The sequence below is a fragment of the Callionymus lyra genome, chromosome 18 (genome assembly GCF_982586985.1).
Source record: "Callionymus lyra chromosome 18, fCalLyr1.hap1.1, whole genome shotgun sequence".
NCBI classification, from domain to species: domain Eukaryota; kingdom Metazoa; phylum Chordata; class Actinopteri; order Syngnathiformes; family Callionymidae; genus Callionymus; species Callionymus lyra.
Genome location: NC_141835.1, coordinates 22,857,386 through 22,879,933, shown reverse-complemented (window position 1 = coordinate 22,879,933; position 22,548 = coordinate 22,857,386). Strand labels below are relative to the sequence as shown.

The following is a 22,548-nucleotide window of genomic DNA, read 5'->3' as shown; positions in this document are numbered from 1 at the left end:
TTTTAACATTGTTTTATTATTTGAAGTATAAGTATAAAGATTTCCCTGACGCCCGATTGATCCATAAGAAGGATGTTAAGAGTGGGTCAGATTGATCTTACATTTCCTTTTTAGTGAAGGATCTTCTTGAGCTAAGATTGATTTTGGAGCGATTGTTTGGATAGATGGTTAGATAAATAAACGTTATTAATCCCTCTGGAGATCTCCTTTGAGAAATTGTTTTCCAGCTCACAGCAACACAGAAGATGGATTCATAAAAACAAGAACAAAGTGCAATAAAAACAACAAAGAGACAAATAACAAAAATCGAGTTTAGGTTAGGTTAGGTAGAACTTTATTGATCCCTCAGGAGGTCTCCTTTGGGATTTTTTTTTTTTTCCAAATTATCCACAGCAAATACAGAACACAAACACAAAATAAAATAAGAACATCTAGTAAAAGAACATGGATCAAATACAAATAAAACAAAGGAAAAAGGATACGAAGATTAACATAGAATAAATTATCTTTTTAATCCACTCCTGCCCCCAAACTCAGAATTAGAGTCCCTGAGTCTATTAGTTTTGCATCTGGGGAGGAGCATTCGTGCTCCATCTGCTTCTCTGCTCACTGATGACAGTGTTCAGAGGATGACTGTCATCATCCATGATGGACAGTAGTTTGTTCAATGATCTCCTCTCAGCAACTGTCACCAGTGAGTCCAGCTTCATGCCAACCACAGAACCAGCCTTTCTGATCAACCTGTCCAACCTGTTGACACTCCTCTTGGACACATTCCCACTTCAACACACCACAGCATAGAACAGGAAACTGGCCACCACAGACTGGTAGAACGTGCAGAGGAGTTTCCTGCAGATGTTTAATGATCGGAGCCTCCTCAGAAAGCACAGTCTGCTCTGAACTTTCTTATATACATGATGTGATTTGTTGCAGGACCAGTCCAGTTTACTGTCCAGTCACACACCGAGGTACTTATAGTTGCAACTATCTCCACCTCCTCACCTCTAGTGGACACTGGATGTTGCTTTCTCCTGGACCTCCCAAAGTCCAAGACCAGCTTCTTGGTCTTTGAGGCGTTCAGCTGCAAGTGGTTCCTCTCACTCCAGTCCACAAAGTCAAGTATCAGACTCCTGTACTCGTCTTCGCTGTTGTCCCTGATGCATCCAACAATGGCAGTGTCGTCCAAATACTTCTGGACGAGACTCAGCTCTGAGTTGTAGCAGAAGTCGGAAGTGTAGATGGTGAAGAGGAGAGGTACTGTCCCCTGAGGTGCTCCTGTACTGCACACCACAGTGTCAGACGTGATGTCCTTCAGCCTGCCGTACTGTGGTCCATTAGTGAGGTAGTTTGAGATCCAGGAGACCAGACCAGGGTCCACATGCATCTTTCTCAGTTTGTCCTGCAGCAAAGTGAGCTGGATGGTGTTGAAGGCACTTGACAAATCCAGTAACAGGATCCTCACTGAGCCGCTTCCTTTATCCAGGTGGGAGTAGGTAGGCAAACTGCAGGGGGTCTTGAGCATGCTGAACTTTTGATATTTGAAGACCAGCCGCTCCAGTGGCTTCATCCACTGTAAAGTCAGTTCCACAGGTCTGTAATGTTCAGCTTGCTGGGTCGGATCTTTTCAGGACTGGAACAAATACAGGAAGTCTTCCACAGGGTTGGTACTTTCCCAAGCTGTAGACTGAGGTTGAAGACATGCTGGAGCTGATCGGCTAGTTCAGCAGGGCAGGTCTTTAGCAGTCGAAGGACATTGCGGACCTGGAGTGAGGTGAAGCTGGGAAGCAGTCGTGTGGAGCTGAGGGGGGCACAAGAAGGTGGGGCAGTGAGGGTGAGGTGGCCTGTTCAAATCTGTTGAAAAACTTTTCCCTGTCCACTGCAGTCAGAGAGGACTCAGTGCCCAGTGAGTTAACACCACCCCAGACCTCTCTTATTTGTTCCCTGTTCAGCTTCTCCTCTTGTAGGTGTATTTTGCCTTAAGCATCACTTTACTTCCTGGTATGCTGACCTCATGGTGTCTCTGTCCCTGCTCCTGAAAGATACCTCCTTCCTGTTGAGGACAAACGTCTAAGCAGGAGGTTAAGATGGACAAAAACAAAAATAATTAATATACTGTAGACTAAGCCGTCCAGAATGAGAAAGTTTGGCCTGCATCTTAGAGTGCTAAAAGATTTGTGCCCCTTGTGTGGCTGAGTTTGAGACCCCTGTGTTAGACTTACCTGCTGCTTCCTTATGTTTGATGGAAACGCATTGTGAAAGTTGTCTCTTGTCCCTTCAGAAACAGAGGCCGAAGCGAGTGAAAGCCATCTACAACTGCATCGCTGATAACCCCGACGAGCTGACCTTCACAGAGGGCGAGGTGATCATGGTGGAGGGTGAAGAGGACCAAGAGTGGTGGGTCAGTATCTCAAAATTCTCTTTGAGCAGAACCTCTGAAGCAGAACCGACACTTTTTAGTCCTCACACACTTTCCTTCCGTTCGTCTTACACTTAGCCCTCATCCCATGTGGTGTCACATTGTCGAAGGTCACAGCAAGGTCACATTTCCTCACTCAGAACACCACTTTCCTGAGGGCACTAGTGTCCCATCCCTCTACACTGATTTGTAGCTCATTGTATCTCTGTGGGTCATTAAAACACCACACAGAAATACTCACTAACACTTGCCCAAAGACTTGTTTGATCAGGAACACTTGCATACACACACATGTATTTTTCTGGACACAAACCTAAACAAGTAACATCCTAAACACTGGCTCTTCTTAAAGCATGTTTAAACTTTGTAATCACCAGGTGTAAACGCCATTAAATATTGGACATAAACATGAAGGTAAATTAATTTAGGATTGAATATTCTAGTGTAGAGTCTCAATTAGTCCAGTCTCCAGTAGATCCCAGCATTCACTACTTTAAATCAAAATATGTTATTTTGATTTAACTCCTCATAAGCAGGTAGAGAAGGATCTATTTGAATGCTAGTGCACAAAAAGTACCACCCAAACCATTCAAGTAGAAGAGGAAGTAGATGTTTGTTTCGTACAGCTGATGGTCTGAGAGGGTTGTGCACAGTTCTGATATTTCTGCATAGCTGTGGTGAATTTAAAATTCTGACCCGCAGGGAGGAACTTGACATTCACTTGAGTGTCGCTGAAAATACCTGTGATGCCTTTTTCCCCCCCTCTCTCACTTCTCCTCTGTGCCCCTCTCCTCAGCTGGGCCACATCGAAGGAGATGCCATGAGACGAGGAGCGTTCCCTGTTACATTTGTTCAGTTCTTGGCCGACTGAAAGGTCACGGCGGGACGTCCATATGCGGTGGAAATGAGCGAGACGCCCTTGTGCCAGCAGTGCAAGTTCTGCTCTCCTTACGGGAGGATTTTTGTGTGTTTGCGAAGGTCAAGACGATGATTGTAGTCAACCGCCGTTTCATTAATGCACTTTTCGAATCTCTTTGATTGTAGCGGACATCACCAAAGTGTCGTGTGATTCATCAGTCTTCAGTTTAGCTGGACCTCACAGCATTGCATGAGCATTTTAAAAATGTCTTCCTGTGCTTCTCCCCTTAATTTAACTGTGAAAGGAGCACCGAGGTGCTAAAGTAGACTTTCCTTCCTAAAACTCCCAGTAGAAGCGTTAGACGAGCAGCGGAACATGTCGACCAAACTGCTAAACGAGAAGTCCATGTGTAAGAATGTGACAGCGACTCACTGACTATTTAATTGAAACGTTGTGCTCTGACTGCATGCGTCGGGCTGGATGTGTACAAAGTGTATAGAATGTATCTTAAACTTCAGATGTATTTAACATCGTTCTGTTTGTTGCAGAGCAACGTTTTCTGTGTGTAGATATTCAGGCATTTAACCCAAGAACTTTCTTTTGATATTCGTTGTGAATTCGGTGGAAGTAGAAGGAATGAATGATCTATGTGTGTATATAGTTTTGTAATTTAAATCTAAGATTAGAGTGTTGAGACACACAGGAGGAAGGAGCTGAACATCCAGTGTGTGTGTGTGTAGATGTGTGTGTGTGAACATGTGCTTCTAAGAAATGATTCATCAATTGTCTTAATCTCTGCATTGGCTTTACTCTGTGTTGATAACAAATGGAACTGAAATAAAAATATGAAACGCTTTAATGACATGATTTCATCTTTGTTACTGTTAACTATGAAACTTTTATTGCCAGTGTTGTAAACACAACATAGGATTTTTGTGGTATATAAAAAATAAAATAAAAATCTGAAAATGTACACCGTTCAAAAATTTGGGGTCACCCATAGAATTTTGTGTTTTCCCATTAACACTCACACTTTAATTCATCAAAAAGAATAGAAGTTGGATTGACTTAATGTGCACTTCTCCAGCACCAAAGCATCCCCAGACCATCACATGACCTCCACCATGCTTGATAGATGATGTTGGGCACTGTTCCAACATCTTTTCACCTGGTCTGCATCTTACAAATGTTCTCCTGGTTGATCCTCAAACTTTGATTCATCTGTCCATAACATTTTTTCCCCCCATCTTCTCTCCTATGTTTGTGGTCTTTTGCAGATATTAAATATTTTTTTCTTTTATTGGCCAGTCTCAGATATGGCTTTTTCTTTGCCACTCTGCCTAGAAGGCCAGCTTCTGGAGTCGCCTCTTCACTGTTGATGTTGACGTTTTGCAGGTACCATTGAATGAAGCTGCCAATGGAGAGCCTGTGAGGCGCCAATTTCTCAAACTAGAGACTCTAATGAACTTGTCTTCTTTCTCAGTTGTGCACCAGGGCCTCCCACTTCTTTTTCTACTCTGGTTAGAGCCTGTTTGAGCTGCTCTCTGATGGGACTCGTTCACTTTGTTGTAGGAAATCTTAAGTTTCTTTGCTATTTGTGGAATAGCATTAATTTCTAAGAACATGAATATACTGATGAGTTGGCCAATTTGAGGGAACAATTGAACCCACAACACAAGATGCTCCACATACTCAACTAGCTCAAAGAAAGAGCAGTTGTTTAGCTTCTCTAACCAGCAAACTGTTGCCAGCTGTGCTAAGATAACAGCACAAGTGATGTCTAATCATTCATCATCTTTCGCTCTTAGCAAACACAATGTACCATTAGAACACTGGAGTGATAATGGCTGGAAATGGACCTTTTATACACCTATGTATTTATTATATTAAAACACAGACATTTGCAGCTAGAATATTCATTTACCACATTAACAGTGTATAGTTTTTTTTTTAAAATAATTTAATGTTTTCTTCATTATAAAATAAATGTGCTTTTCCTTCAAAAATCAGATTTCTGAGTGACCCCAAACTTTTGAGCAGTGGTGTATGGTTTGTATTATTTTTAAATGTGTATAACTGTTACACAATATAAATTAATTGATATTGAAGATTCACAATTATGAAACTTCATTTTTTGTTGTTTTGCTATCAGTAAATCTGAGTTTGCTCTGTTTGAAGGGGTTCATCGGGTCATCCACTAGGGGGCGTATTTGCGCTGATTATGTTTAAAGACTAGGTTTTGATCTGTTGTATTATCGGCAATTCCATCGTTTTTTTTACTGTTGATGTAAAATTAAATTCAAATAGAAAAAATATAGCAGATTTAATTTGTATTATAGTGTCACATATAAATCAAGGACTATTTGTTGAAATCACAATTATTTACCTTTAATGTTGCAGAGGTTTTTACTTTGTTTCGTATAAGAAAAATTAGTAAAATATCAGTAAACGATGAATACATTTAATAATAAAATACTGTCCACCTCTACCACATAGAAGAAGTGACGCGTGAAAACACCAGATGGACCCTTTATTTATATGAAATGCAAAAGAACGCGTGGATGACGAGCTGTGACGTCACGTTCCTTGACCTCCGTCATTCCACAATGTAATGAACATCTGTCATTACATATTAACATTTAGAAAACACACAAAAAATGAATAGGATCATATTGAAGACATTATTTTCATATGCAGTCTCATGAACGATGCAAGAATACAGATGTGTCTCTGCTCCATCGTTCATTCCAGATGTTTTGTAACGTTTTAACTCGACTGTTCACCATCATCATCCTCACACATGGATCCAGGAGAACCACTGACGTCACGCTCGTCTCCTTCATTTTTGGTGCGCGTGCACACCGTGGGCGGGCGGACGATCCCACCCAGCCATGTGCACGCGAGATTCAATTTGCCGTGGAGACTGTAAATCAAGAGCCTCGTCACTTTCCCTGGAGCCTGATTGGCTGCCGAGATTTCCAGCTGAGCGGTCCCTCGCCCCGCCCCCCCCCCCTCCTCCAGCGCCGTGACACGGCGATCCAAGAGGACGAGGAAATGCAAGATGCTTCTCAGAACCACCGAGAAGACGCTGGTACTCATCAACCACTGGATATTATTACCCCCCCTAACATATGTAGGGTTTTTTTTACACGAAAAAAAACAACTTGCTTTTATTCGTCATATTGACGTCATATATACGTCATATAAAACAACTGAAACATGCATAAATGTGGAAATATTAATTTTAACTAATATATGTTTTTCTTTTTATAAAAAAAAAAATCGAAATTGAAATGATTTAACGCATTGTAAATACAACCTTTAAATACACTCACTAGTGCATGGATAATTAAATAACTCCGGATCCCATGGGTGTCGCGAACCCACGCATGCGCAGACAACACGTGTGCAGAGGTTTGTTCTCATCCCCACACTGTCGTTGACGTGAACCTCTTTTTTCTTTATTCATTCATTTCAATCTTTTTCCCCACTGCAGCCTCGTCCAAACATGGAATAGACACGTTTAAAACGTGTGGGGGGAGCGTTTTTTGCGGAGCGATCTGCCGTGCAGGCGAAACCAACGTGTGCTCGGGGAGTGTCCATCTTGCATAAAGCTTGTTGCTCTTTGGTGGCGGAGCGCCGCGGATGACAAGCGTCCAGCAGCAGCAGCAGCAGCAGCAGCTCGTCGCAACAACAGCATCGGTGAGCACCAGCGGCTGAAGGCGGCGGATCGACCATCGCAGCTGCCGCGGGGAGTGAAGCGAAACGGTGGGGGGGAAGAAAAAAAAAAAAAAGGAGAGAAAAGGATATATATCTCCGACTCCAAGCATGGCTACCCAAAGCACCGCATCATGCACTGGATCCACGCTGTTGCAGCCAATAAGCGAGATCATCAACCTCCCAGTCGACCAGGTGAGGTCCTGCGGCTCTGAGCCTCCATCACAGGGACTATCGATCCTCTCTGGGGGTCTGGATTTTTGGGGGGGATTTTCGGGGGGTGGTTTGCTAGCATTGCAGGACGAGCCAGCGGCTGCAGATGCGCACTAGCTAAGATTAATGCTGGATTTATTTGACGACATCTCTGGTGTGTCACTGCCTCCATCTATAGCTACTGCTAACAGGTTCTGCTCAGACCAGGGAGGTTTCATGGAGAGGGTCCCTCGATTTTTTTTCCCCCATCCGCTGGCTCCTTAGAAATCAGTGTTTCCAGTGAAGCTAAAGCTGCCATCATCACACTGGGCCTCGTTCTGAAGCTCGTTTTTCCATCTATTTCTTTGTTAAATCTCATGGAATATTAATGCAGTTTAGATGGAAGGATGTGTGTCAAATCTTCACGTTTTGCTTGACGACTACAAACATGTCGTCCATACTGTGTTTCTGTTTGGAGACTCGTTCGATCGCCACGTTCGTTCTTCTCGTTCTTATTGAAGCTATCGTGGAAGTAAGCTAATGGAATGAATGTGAGGGAAAACAGTGGATGAATCACTGCATCAAAACATTTACTTCATATATTCATCTCAAATGAAAGCTTAAAAAAAAAATCTTAGTTTTGAATTGAACCTCAAGCCAATATTTATTTGAATGGTGAGACTCACAGCCATTATTTATTTGTATGGTGAGACTCACAGCCATTACACGTCTTTAAAGACGGTCAACATTTTTTTCTTCGTATTATCATTTTTAAATCATTTTCCGGGTAATAATGCTGACCTGCTATTATCAATGTAGTACAAATACATTTATAGTTCTTTGTTATGTGTCTTAGACGACATTTATGTTTTGCATAACTATACTATATACTTTCTATAATGTATATAATCCTTTAAAAATATTATTAAAAAATAAATGGTCAAATGTTAGTAAGTAAGTAAGTCATTTTTATTTGTATACCCCTTTTCGAAGACCAGGGTCACAAAGCGCTTAAACAATCAAAACAATATTCAATAAAGTATATATATTAAAGATCAAGATAAAACTGACAACACAACAGGAGTTCCAGAAATATAAGCCAACCTTTCTAGTAATGTTTTTATTTAGTATATATGTTGTTTTTTTTAACCTGTTGTCTGTATTGTTAATATTCACTTTAGCTCCATTAAGTAGGAAAGGATGTATTTTCGTTTCGTGGGATCATCCGTAATATATTTCTTTTGTTCACTAACTGATGCTTCCCCCATGTGTGTGTGTCATCAGAACAGACAGATTATTTTTGGATGCCTCTCAACAAACGCGTAACTCATTGTGTTCATTTTGGAGGTACTTCAGCCAGTACATATGCATGTAGTACTGCAACAAGTTGATTTAATATTGTGTTCTATTAACGTAAATAAAATTATATAACTTCAGTGAATGAAATCTAATAAAAATGCAAAGTATTAATGTCAGGATATGCTGACTAGGATGCATGCAGGAACAAAAATATGAAATAATTAACATCTCCATTAACCAACTGTTTTGGCTGTTATTAAGGTTGGGTTGGCTTTAAATAAAAATGAGTAATTTTACCACAAAAAAAATTGCATGTTGGCCATTTCTGTTACTGCTACTTACAGCTTTCATTTATGCCCCAAACTATCACCAGCTGGCACCTTGTCGTACGACAGCAGGACCTTCATCCCCTCCTTGTAAATCCTAGATAAAACTGAAACTACACAAACGTATAGTACTGAGCGAGGCTATAGAATTCATGTTTTAGAGCAGATCGCTGATTGACTCTACTTCCTGTCTGTATGAGCGAAGGCCAGATGACTTCTTTACAGTTATTTTAAAGACCACCTTGTTCTCTGTAAGTTGCCAGTCTTGTGTTTTACGGTGTAAACAAAGGCTGCCATTGCAAGAAGTAAAATGCCAAGAAAGTTGTCATGTTCATATTGACTATCGTAAGTGAAGGTCAACAGAGCGACTGGTCTGTATTTAGCAGGACTCGACTTTTATTTTCTCTTCGTTTATCAACACAATTAAAGTTCATTCAAACTACTCTTGTTTACAGAAACATATTGTGTTGTACATAATAAATGAACGGTGATGTATTTTAAAACTACTACCTACCTATGCATAATATTAACAAAAATTCTAACAGAGAATGAATAAAGACATTTTATTGGTCCATCCAAACAGCTAGCATGGTCCACATGGACCAGTGCTGTGTCTCAAATCGCATACTACTCTTAGTATACTAAAAGTTAGTATGCATCAGTTTAGTGTACGTACTAACTAGTACTCAAATTCTCCACGGATAGTAAGTCTCAAATCAAACACTGCTGCTACACAATAACAGGAAATCACATGACAGCTTCTTCTTCTACTACTATTTAAAGATGGTTTCAACCAGCTGTTTGAACGCTATCGCCGACACCTGCTGGCAGCACGTTTTGAAACTTTGTGAGAAAAAGAAGTAAAGAAAAATATGAATAATGAAATATTTGAGAGATATTTAAGCCGCTATCAGCAGCGAAGACGTCTAATCCTTCTACTGCTGCTGAAAATGCACCTGTAAGTATATGCATATATATGCATTTATAATTCCATTAGAAAAAAAAATGCGTACCTGATAGAAGGCTATGTTTCCTAGATGTATACGATTTTGCTCTAAAATAAGTTTTAATCAATGATTTAATCAAACTTTAACACTATTCTTACATTTGCCGTCACTGATGCAGCTTGTGTTAAAGGTACCGTTTTTCTGTGTTGGCTAGAGAGCAACATGGTAGATAATGTCGAAACATTCCACAGCCTGTAGTAAATGTGCTTGTATTTGACTAGGTCAACTGTGTTGACGGTGTGGTGCAAAGCATGCTTCTGACGCGAGGAACTGTATGCAAACCATCAAAACCTTTCGAGATCTTTCTCAGAGGAAGTTGACACCCTTGTAGCAGTTGTTGCTCTCAGCAGGTAACGACGACACAAATCAATATCTGCCACGATCCTCGTGGCCTGCAGCGGCTCATAATATTTATGAAGTAATCGTAATCGGAGTCTTACACGGAGTTGCGGGAAGAGTCCCACAGGCGCGGCTAGCTCTGTGACACAAGTGTGAAATTTGAACTGACAGTACGCTTTATTGTCTCAGTCGGCCGGCCTCTTGCTGCCCGGCCCCTCTTCAAGCATCATGACGATGGTGGACTAAATCCTACTGCTTTTATTTCTGGTCACTTCGCTGCTGCTCTCGTTTCACAGGTATTGACTCGACAGAAAGCATCTTGATCTCCAGCTGTACCCAGATTTAATCCTCTGTCATCTGTTAGTCACATGTGGACGCTCGTTGAAACCCTTGTTATTGCTTTTATCACTAGCCTGTAGCCTGCACATTTATGTCTGACTCTTTCAAGTTCACTCAACCGCACTTAGTCCAGGCCCTGGTACCAATTTTTCCAGGTCCTTAGTGGACACACAAGTTCTTAGAAGTTTACAAGCGGCCATAATTCCTCATTAGTTATTTCCTCTTCCACTAGTGGTCAGGGGGAAAAAGAGGCCTTTTGCCTTTTGGCTCAGCTTTTCCACATTCATTCGCATTTAAAACGTATTCTCCTGCCTGCATTTTCCAGATTTTTGTAGATGTAGATGTATATAGCAGAGAATGTATTGTCTCTTTGAGTATCAAAACGCCAATTTCATTAAAAAAAAATATTTATTTAATTTATGAAGTATAGAGAGGAAAACATAATGGAGTACTTGTGTACAATTAGTTAAAACGTGACAATAATATACCCTGTGAAAAACTGGGAGCTTCCAAGAAGAACCACTGTTTTGCAGGATAATGTAAGAACTACATTTTATGACGATGATTGACGCAAAAACTGTGGAGCTCATGTATAAAAATATATCCTTGTGCATGCGTTCGCGGATCACGCAGATTTCCCGGGTGGTTCTACTGACCCCTCCCAACCAATATATTCACAGACCGACCCTTGGATATGAAACTAAAATATAAAGTTGATTAAAAATAAATCTCAAATAATGCTATATAAGCAGGAGCCCCAGTCTGGTTTCTCCGCAACAAGATGATCCATATAGAGTTTGTATTTTATTTTTGCTCACTATGCATTTCTCTTGAGATAACGAGCTAATATGACTTTGGATCATTTTTTCCCCTAAAATAAAACGTCTTTCAGAGAGTATTAATCGACAGAAATTGAACTACAGATTTTACCCTTTTGTACGGCCCAATGGTTGGGGACCAAAAGGAGTGGAAAATAGTCCATTTTGCTTCAAGACCCCTATTTTGGCTTGAGACCAAGAGGACACCAGACCAAGCCAGGGCCAAGACGCCCCTTGAATATTGTTTTGATTGTTTAAGCACTTTGTGACCCTGGTCTGGAAAAGCGCTATACAAATAAAAATTACTTACTTGCATGCTTGCACGCCCACAGCCAAAAGGCCATGAATATTTGGTCATCACTGAAAATCTTGATGCAGGAGACCCGGGTCTTTACTAAGAAAAGTTGATGAAGACTGAGCAAGGGTTAAAAAGTTCTCCACAACTCCCAGAGTCATGCTTTGTACTGATCATCCTTAAGAGACCCTGCCCGGCTTTTCCCTCGGCCCCTAATTCCGTCAGAGTTTCAGCACCTCCCTCTTGTCTTTAATTGCCTTTTCTCTCGGGAGTCGTATCCGTCCAATTGATTTCTCTTTCCTGCTCCCTCTCTCTCTAATGGAGTGCCGCGAGCTGCTGCCATCATTACGCTGCACAATCAACACGAGTGTCCACGATTCCTCCCAGAAAACATGTAAACCCATGGCTGTGGTTGTTCCTGGGCGGGTCGACGGCAAACTAACAAACAAGCTTCACAAAGCAGGTTCCGTAGTCAGGTGTTCAATGAGGCCTAGTAGCTTGAAAGTGTAAAGTGTAACGAAGAACTGGCCAAGAGGGGCCACGTCGATATGGTCAGGAACAAGGCTGCCAATACATTAACCTTGTGTTGTGACAGATGATGGACGGCCCACATCCATCTGATGGGCCGTCATGACCTCAAATCCAAATAAATCCTTTGTACCCTCTTAATTAAATACACTCGGGTTAGTTTATTTCTGCTGTGTAAGCAGAAATATTAAGGCTTATGTTCACAGTTCTGTTGAAAAAAACTGATTTGAAGTTATCACCTGGTTGTGGATTTCCTCCAAAATAACCTCAACAATCATAATTCAAATCTAACTTTGTTATATGAGGATACACTTGGAAATACACTCATTATTTGTAGAAATGGACCCCATACCTCTTTCACCAAATGCAGTCAATCCGTACAACGTTCGCCTGTTTGACTGTTCTACCATAGTTTGTATTGGAACTATGTATGAATCAATAAAGTAATCAAAATAAGACCTTTTTTGTTCTTTAGATAAACCTTATTATTCACTTTAAATGCATGTCATTTTAATACGAGAGGCTGGTCCCCGGTCGGGCTCTTGCCCTAACAGCCAGTACATGCTTTACCCCCTGGAACACCAATAAGAGAAACTCTGTAGAAGATGAATAAATGGAAGCGCTACATTTAATCCATGTATTATGTCACCCGAAAACAAATGCGCTTGTGGTGTTATTTTGGCCTTCGGGTCACCTTGACCCTGAGGTAACACAAGGGTTACACTCAAGAAATGTAGTTAAAAAGGAAAAATCTGGGCTGTAAACATGAGTTTTACTTTGACCTGAATACCCAAGGTAACTAAAATATTTTAAAATGTATACAGTATATATTTTTTAAATCAGTTTTTCTTTCTGAATTCGCTCGTTACAAAAAAGGAAATCACCAAATTACTTTAGCTGAATGACGAGATAAAAGTTAGTTATAATAGTAACAACTGGATTCAATAGATATGCTTTAATGTGCATTTTTTCATGTCTCTTATTTTGAACTGGCTACGTTTTTCAAATTAAAATCCAACCACAACATCAGATGTGAGTGCATTGCCTTCTGTATATGGTTTTCTTATCCAGTTGTGGATCCAAAATATGCCGTACAACCAGCTTGGGACTCGTTCCAATGATATCTGTTAAAATTCAGCAAACCATGTCAAAGATTGTCTGGTCCAACACTGTCTAGACTCCTCACTGACTCTTATTCTACGTCAGCTCACAAGAGGTGCTGATAGAGATGCCTCAGACTAGAACGTTGTGAATATTTATGAGTGACTTGTTACTCTGCAGAGGTCCTGTGAGGTCGTCGAGCTGATTGGCTCCTAACGGTGGAAAAGAAAACATGTTGAAGGTTTGGCTTTCACAGAGACACTGTTGTGGACTAAACATCCTTCTTGGAAGGTTCGTCTGTTGGTGACATTTCAATGTCGAGCCAAATTTCATCTGCCTCGCAATACATCCTTTTGAAAAGTTAATCGGAATTTGTAGATAACAGTTGAGTTTCTAATACAGCTCCCGGGTGTTGACTGACCAACGGTCATCTTGTTAATGGACGGACAAGAATTGGTTCCATTAGTGCGAGCGACACGCTACCATGGACATTGATCTGACGCTCATGCTGAGTCGGCACTATTTGCTACGTTGGCTTCGGTGTTTTGGGAGTGTTAAGCCTGTCCAAATAAACCAACCGACTCACTGTAAAAAAAGGCTGTGGAAATTCAATTTGTTCGTCTGTTTATTCAGTATCAAGTTGTGACGGTGAATTCAGCAAACAAGTCGTCGCACGCCTTTCTATGTTAACCCTTGAGTGACTCATGACTGCACGTCTGACCCTTCAGATACTGACTCGATAACTATTTATGTTCGGCACTATTGCCCTTTACTTCCTCTGATAACTTAACAATTCAAGGCTCGTGGTGGTTACCAAGTTTTGATTCAAAATGGCAAAAATAAAAGTGTACTAGGAAAACAGACGTTAAGTGTGTGAATGTCACCGTAACGCTGAGTCAGCGGAAAACCTTGGTTTGCTCTCTCCAACAACTTATAAAGATTGTTGTTGTGTTACTCCTCTTTTTTGTCATTGTTTGTATTTTTATCTGTATTTAAATCCAAACAACCACCATACCGTAATAACGATCCGTTAAAACTATTTTTTGTGTGACATTTCAAATGTGTTTTCGTCTACCATGCACACTTGTTTTCCTTTATGTTATTGTTGACGCGGACAAAAAGATTCATCGTCAGTATGTTCCCATCTATTTGTGGCTTGTGTTGCAGCGGTGTCATTAGTGTAAACAAACTACACAGCAAATATGAAAAAGCTGTTTAACAGTCATGAATCTGATCTGTGTACTAAACATCTAACGGTCTGATCCATTGTACCAGATTATTACATCTCCACCTATTCCCAGTCCAAAAAAAACTCTCGGGGCCCAATCCCATTTATCTACTAACCCCATGATCTCAGTCCCAACAGTTGAGGATTGAGAAGAAAGTTCCATTGTTAGATTTTGAAGGACCTCCCTTGGCTGTAGTTGGTATCCCAGGATGCCTTGTGCGTTAAGACTGGAAAAAATGGCGGGGAAAACTGAAAAAAGACTGAGCTACAAATGTAAGTATTTTCTTTGTCAATAGAGATGTAAAAATTATAAAAATGTTTGTCTTAGTTTAATTTTGTTCGATCGATAACATATCTTTTTGTAGCGTTGCGTTGAATATGTCCTTAGTTGCGGTAATTTGGTTGAATATCTGCTTGTAATGAACTGAACTAATGTGTAAATGAATAACTGACCGGTAGCCTACGGGCAAGTTCCAAAAAACACTGGCATTTGAGTAATTATTGGCTTGTAAACTGTTAATATTCAGAAGGAACTTCTGCCCTAGTGACGATACATTCTGCTCTGTGACAGCACATATTTGTTTACCTTTAACCTTTCAGTTATTTCTTGTTATTATACAGAGAATTCTTCATACACCAGGCTGGCAAAAGAAAAATCCTAAAACGAGGTAATATGAAAGTCACACATTCTATCCTTAGAAATTACTTTTTGTTAGTATTTTTAATATGAGACGATATTGACAATGTGTTTCTTTATTCTTTCTACAACAAACCTTTTTTTCCTTCTTTTGTTAACCTTGACTCCGCTTCCCATTAATTTCTCTTCTCATTCTTTCTCATCTCCTCTCAATCTTCTACTGTCTTCATGTCTTTATCTTAAGGTCTTTTCCTAAAACTTCTCTCTTATTTTCCTTTCTCTCATCTCTTATTTCCCTCTTGTCTATTTTTTCATTTCCTCTCTTCTCCTCTATGTCTACATGCCATTCATTCATCCTCTCTTTTTGTGTGTTGCAGGAACTGACTGTGTCGACGGACGCATGAGGACTGTTCTAAAGCATCTTGTTTGTTTCTTGTCTTGCATTAGTCGCCAAACTGATGAATTTGTTGTATTTTAAATTACTCTAAAACACCTATTGTTTGTCATTGCATGTTTCCCATGTTACACAACAACTGACTCTGTTAATGTATGATTCGACAAGAATCAAATGAGTAAACTTTCACAAACCACTGTGTAAAACATTTTTTTTGCATATCTTTAACCTGATATCAAAGCCAAATCTTTACAGTTGTAAAATATATCCAAGCCACTCATAACATATTGCAAACTATATACAGACCTCATTTGTTTGGGACATTGTGGTTACTGTCAGTTCTACACATGGACTTTAATTTGAGAACCACGGCCATGGCCCTGGTCCCTCAGCAGTAGGGTTTGCTGACCCTACATGGTGGAAGTCCAGTTGCATTGAACTACATTTTGAATGTCCAAATGACCTGTATATTGATGACCTATCTGGAAGGATCACATGAAACATTTGACTAGACAATTATTCACAAAAAATGAAACCACAACTTCATCTTTTCATCACGCACCTACCAAGGACAGTAATGGTTGACACAAGGCATGTAACATTAAATCTGGTCAAACAAAATAAAACGAGTAAATGTTAGCTTAGTTATAATTGATAAAGAATTCGGCACTGATGGATTGATATGATATTGATGTTTAAATGTACTAACAGCAATGTGAACGTTACTTTAGCATGTGGTCGGCTCGGCAAGCCAGGCTACAGCAATACGTGTCTGCAATATACTCTACATACCTGCCTTTGAATCAAAAGTATAGCCGCGTGTGAAAAGGCTATTCCTGGACGAACGTAATTGTGATAATCTTAAATGCAGGCCCGGAGCCAACGCTAATGAAATCAACACAGTTGCCATTACAAACAACTGGGATGATGTATATGCTTTACTTTTTCAATACCTTTTTTTTTAGTTCTAAATGATTAAGGATTGGCCTTGAAGGTGAAGAAGGCAAATGGGATTGGTCCTTAATTCTAGTTATGTGTGTTTGTATGAATGGTGTCCTCTTCCTCTCGCTCCAACTAGCTGGGATACACTGCAGTTCTATGGAGAAGAGGGATCGGAATAATGCTTTCTAAGAAGGTTCTACTTTTCCTCAAGGTTCACAAGTGCAGGATTACTAGTTCCCTGCTCACAGTGACATTTTGGGCCTGGTTCTTGCCCGTGATGCTGCCTTGTGAGGAACAGCTGATTGTTTAGCTATTAATAGCTGGCCTGACCAGAGAGCCTGACTAGGAACTGTTGTTCAGCTCACACAGGAGAGCTTCACTCCGCTCTCCTGAAGCTCAGTCTTATTTTTAAACACACTCTTTATCATACCAGTTTTCATGTCACACACATTCTTGCTTCATTACACATCATCGTTCTTTCTTAGGCTTGTGCTGCACTTTCTCACCACCTTTGTCTATTCTGTGATTTCGTGTGCGTGTGCGTGTGCGTGTGTGCGTGTGTGTGTGTGGGTCTCTTCACAAGTCTGTGTCTCATCATTTCCATGTATGGCAACTCCACAGCAACTTTTCATTTGCCAGAAAGTGCTGCTCAGTGGTTACTCTCACCGCAATTCTTACTCACGCTGTTCTCCGGTACCAGGACTTTGGTTCGAAAATCCTATTTTGGAAAACCTTGCGCAACAATATAAATAGTTAGTCAGTGTGTCGGCCTTTGTTCTATTGGCTTTTAAGACGTACAGATTCAAACTTCGCATGATGGGGTGACGTGGTTTGAGAATTTTATGTAAAAGTTATAATTACACATTTTGTTTGGCCCGAGAGTTCAACATACATGCTCACAGTGGTCCATCCATTGGCTTAAATTTACAGCATTGTATTTTATTTTCGGCCATTCAGCTACATCCTCCACTCATGACAAAACTTGAGATGCTTCTCTTTAAACAGTGTAAAATGACATCGGTACCCTTAGAACATCCTTGGACTACCTTCTATATTTGAGTTGAATACAACAGAAAATTGGGCCAAATAAACATTACATTCAAGGGGAAATGCCAAAGGAATGTGCAATTATTTTCTATTTTTTTCCACCTGAAAATACTGAAAACCATTTGACTATTATCCACCTATATTATCTTCAACTCGCTAACCTCGTGTGATTTGGATCCTTGTATCTTTGTAGCTGCTGGTGCTGTCTGTGAAAATGTCCCTGTCGCTGCCAGACTTCTTCCCTGCAGCCAAACAATGTTTTAATGTCAAAGAGGATGCCCACATTAATGCTCTCTGACTGCAGTCCTGCCTACTCTCTGATTCGCTCACAAGAAGCCTGCCTGAATATATTCCCTCTGATTCCTCTGTCTATCATATATTTTTTTTTTTTTAAAGGTTTGTCATCAAGACTTAATTCCAAGTGTAGCATCAATTATCTTGCAAGTGAAATGATACTTTTCATGTTTAGAAAAGGTTTAAATCCACACCCGTGAAAAGGGAAACGGAGACTAGACTTGTGTGTTTGTGCGGCCGAGGCCTGGTGCAGGGTGGTAAAGAACCGCCTATTTTAGTCAGCGCATGCTAAACATGCCGGGCAGGGAGGGACGATGACTATTTATGAAGGCGCATGTGTGTGTGTCCGTTAGCGGAGAAGACATGAAAGACCTTGCCTCGAGTGGAAAGCTGCTCTCTGAGAAAGAAGGTGTCCTCGGCCCAAAGAGTTGGCGAGTCATAGAACTGTTCTCTGACTCAATGGGCCATCAATCTCCAGTCAATGGGTGCACACGCACCTATGATACTATGCTAGCTATGTAAAAGGAAAAGCATCATTACTGGTAGAATACATAGGGGAAAAAAAGCAGTTTAGGATGAGAAAGTTTTTGATGATTTTATAGTGACTCAAATCACAAAATGGAATTAAAAAACCGTTTCAATGCTGAGGTTATGCTACCAGCTCATCTTGGATGAGAGCCTGGTCGCACACAAAGTCCACAATTTATATTAGATTTGTTTCTTATTCTTTTTATCTTATTCATCTATGTCAAACTCGAGAACGGGGTGTTAAATCCGGCACTCTAGGCCATTTCTGTGGCACTTCAAATTACTAGTTACTGGGACCACAGATTTGTGTGCTAAGATCAAAGATGGTCTCTATGCTGTAGTTAACCTTCTTTGTGCATCCCCTTGTAATTTCACCTTCATACCCTCTTTAACCATGTCAACCATCTTCCTCTCCTTTTTTTTTACCTGGTTTATCAACTGTCTTCTTAACCTTGGTTTCCAAACATGAGTTGTCCCTGATCTTGTCCTTTTGAAACACTACCATGTATTTTTGTTGTTTACTGTCTTTATAAGAGTTGTACATAAATAACTGTTTTTCTTGTTAAATTGCTGTGGGTGAGACAAACGACATGTTTTTTTGCAAATACAGTTTACTGACTAAAACATGCATCAGTTCCTAATAGCAAGTAAGTTATTTCTAAAGCACCTTTCTTGACCAGGGTCCTTAATTGCTTTAACAATCAAAAACAATACACAGTTAAAATATATACTTTAAAAGGCCAAGACACGTACGACAAACACAGGAGTTCCAGAAAATCAAGGAAAAGCCTGCACAAATAAAAATGTCTTAAGATGTTTCTTGAAGGAGTCAGTAGATCCGTCAAAACCTCTCGGATGATCAACATTCTGGAAGTTGAATGCAGTGAAACTTTATGTGAGGCTTTTCTTTCTGTCCTTCTCCTCACTCACCCACACTCTCCCTCAATAATGATCTTCAGGAAGTTTCCTAATCTCTGTCACACAACAACTTCCTCCCTCATGGTTAACCATCATACCAAACTGGACTTTATGTTATGACTTTTCAACTGTGTCTTGTGTTTCTAATAGTTGACAATATGAGTAAAATTTTGTTCTCCTGTCGGAACCAGTGATGTGTTGATGAAGCTTCATGAAGCCCTATATTCATATCCGTAGCCCTCCAGCTAGATGTGACTCTCTTCTCTATAACTGCTTCATGTAGCTTCAGGTCCGCATCACTAATAAAAAGATCTACTTCACTTCTGAAACTGTAAGACTTTCTGAAGTCTTATCTACAGCTTTAATAAAAGTAAGTAGAACTAAGTAGAATGGTGCAGAGTAGGGGTCTCCAAACCAGTCCTTAAAGGGCAGAGACTTGCCAGTGTCATTTTTACACTTGCCAGTGTAAAAATATTTTAAAATACAGTATCTGGGTCAATAGCAGAAGTATTGCCATCACTGATATTGATCACATTGTTGACATCATTACAACTTGTAATACTGGCCTTAGATTAAAAGTTATGATGAAACTTTAGTTTATTTTAACATATTAATGCTTTAAATTGTCGTGTGAATCATGTCGAATGTAGTTGTTCTTGTTTCACGGTAGCCTTTTTAAATGTCAACTCGGTTATTTCCCACAGTCACTCATGCACACACCAACACGTATTTCCTGAAAGTTCTGTTTAATTACCTTTTCTAAATAATAATGTAGGACCATAATATATTGGGTGAAAATCACACTGTTGTGAAGGTGAGCTGCTTGGCGCAGGTCTACATTCACTCTGTGGTTTTTCAGTTGAATATTTGCAAACTGTATTTTAAGATTTTTGCACATGTTGAAAAAATGACACGAAAAGGAAAACAACTGTCAATATAAAATAAGCACATCTGTCCTGTGGAGTATGTCAGCAAAAAAAACGGCGTGTGCATTATGCATGCTGAGCTGAGAACAAAAACGGCTTTACTGGACTTGTTTGTTTATGGCAGACGCTTGCAAAGTTCAGTACTCCGCAGCAGAGCAGAGATTTAAATAAAGCTCAGTTTAACATTTCAGTGGGACACTTGTATCTATTCCTCGACAGTTTAGGTCCTTGTAATCTGGGTAAAAAAAATAAGGGAAGAACACTTTTTTGATCTTGGATGTTACACATTATTTCTTTCAGGTCCTGATTGGCATGTAAGAACTAGATTAAAATAAATGAACATTAAGCTTGGAGCCACAAAAGATTGAACTAATTGATAATCAATTCAATTTTTTAGATTAAATAAGACGTTTCCATGATGAATGATTTACTTGAAGTGTGTCTTAAATCATCAGTATGTGTCTGTTTGCACACTCCACTCCAAGGTGTCAGGAGAGTTGAGTTTTCACATAAGTTGCCCCTTAAACCCTCAAATTCTAATATTTATGAATCACCATTGCCATTATGTATTCCAGATAAGTGTTGTTTTCCTTTTCACGTAAAGACCACATTTCTCTCTGTTCATTTTTTTTTTCAATTGGAAACGTATTAGGATTGTTTTGTCAAAAGGCAGATGAAAAACTCTGTTTGCTTTTGACTTTTTCCCTCCTACGCCCGAACGATAATGGCCTCAGTCATACCCTCCCTGCTCGCCAGAACAAATTCCATTCTTCTATAGCGATATCATGTGCAGGGAGTGGTTATGATATCACAGCGACATAAAGTTCCACACTCAACCAACCAGTCTCAACTTTGCTCTTGATGTTTTACGTTCCTATGATTACATAAGAATCCAATCTTTTATCTGATTAAATTACCAGAACAACCTGCTTGCCATTTTTCCGAAGCCTTCTTTTCACAAGTTGATTCTATTAAAATGGTAAATAGTAGTTTGATTACAGTATTCTGTATATGTGTAATTCTCATATGATACATATTGATTATTATATTGATTGATTATATAATACTGAAGGAAGGGAACAGTGCATTAATTATACATACATTTGTTGATTTCTGTATTTATACACTTATTACATTAATTCTTTAACTACTCTGAGCATGTTGTTTACTAGTGTTTGCTCATATTTGATGTTAACATACTTTTGCGTTTATAATTTTCAGGTGGGATTTTATTTTCCTCCAATCCAGTGTGTGTCTGCTTAGTCAGCTTTCTTTTTTTCTTAAGTCTTAGCCAGCCGGCGATGACTCCTTCAAAAGAGGAGCTTGAAGCAATCAAAGCGTGAAATGACTTCTGAAGCTCTTCAGGCAACATAAGACGAGGCCGTGTCTGATCTGACATTGTGGGGAATTTAGAATTTTCACTGTGATCAATCATCTAGAAGATTAAGCAGATGTAACAAATAATCACTTGATTCACATTTTGTTTCATATTAAAGTGATTCGTATATACTTGCGATTATTCTTATTTTTCATTTAAATGGCACTCCTAAGATTCTGACGTGCTTGAGGTCAAGTAGCGAAAACGTATCTCGTCTTTCAAGGTTAATTCTAGCAGACTTGTTGATGCTGTCTGTGATTTTTCTTACCATGTTATGTTAAAAAGAAAACATGAATTTAAACTGGATGAACAGTTTATATTCATTTTTTTTTTTAAACATTTCTGACATGGATCACATACTTAAATTTAAATAGGTGCTTCACATGAATGTGTGGCACAGCTGCACAACATGCGCAAATTCTTCTTTATTTATAAAATAAAAGCGTTTTGTTTACAAATTACATGTGTTTTTGAAGGAGATCCAATCACGTGATCACATAAGGGAAACTTTAGCTGCTTTCATTCTGCAGCTTCACTTTGATCAATCTGACATGATTTTGTTTCACAAGAATGTCTGACTCTTTTAGAGAAAGACCTGAGTCGATCAGAAACTGATCATTTTGTTCCATATATCATAAAAACAAGCTCATAATTCCTTTACATTTTTTCTGAATAGCGTGAAATGGCTGGATTCAAATATTCAGTATAAAATGATGATAAATAATCTTAATAAATAAAGATAATCAGTTTGGTGAATGAGAAATGTATCTATAAGTTTGAATAATTTAATATCCACTTGTGTAACTACAAACACTTGTAGTGTGTGTTACTTTTTTATCAATATTGATTGTTAATGAACATCTTACAGTGACTAGTGAGGATGATATGCATCTGAGCAGCTGATCCGTACCAACCTACAAACGTGTTGGGAATTAGGAATTCTGACCCTTTTTAACACCCTTTTTCTTATTGATACATAAGTAAGTAAGTAAGTAAGCAATATTTATTTATATAGCGCTT

At 39.5% G+C, this 22,548-nt stretch overlaps 2 protein-coding genes across 3 annotated transcripts in view; both read left to right on the top strand.

Moving 5' to 3' along the window:
• asap2a (ArfGAP with SH3 domain, ankyrin repeat and PH domain 2a) overlaps positions 1-4,134 on the top strand; it is a 38,550-nt gene extending 34,416 nt beyond the window's left edge. For both annotated transcript variants that reach the window (XM_087780545.1, XM_087780544.1), the window contains exons 27-28: positions 2,279-2,398; positions 3,213-4,134. In XM_087780545.1, the coding sequence (XP_087636671.1) occupies positions 2,279-2,398; positions 3,213-3,287 (195 nt within the window). In that variant the 3' untranslated portion in view covers positions 3,288-4,134. The remainder of the gene's footprint in view (positions 1-2,278; positions 2,399-3,212) is intronic.
• Positions 4,135-6,886: 2,752 nt separating this feature from the next.
• mboat2a (membrane bound O-acyltransferase domain containing 2a) overlaps positions 6,887-22,548 on the top strand; it is a 36,321-nt gene continuing 20,659 nt past the window's right edge. The window contains exon 1 of the mRNA XM_087780105.1: positions 6,887-7,187. Coding sequence (XP_087636231.1) covers positions 7,104-7,187 — 84 coding nt within the window. The 5' untranslated portion in view covers positions 6,887-7,103. The remainder of the gene's footprint in view (positions 7,188-22,548) is intronic.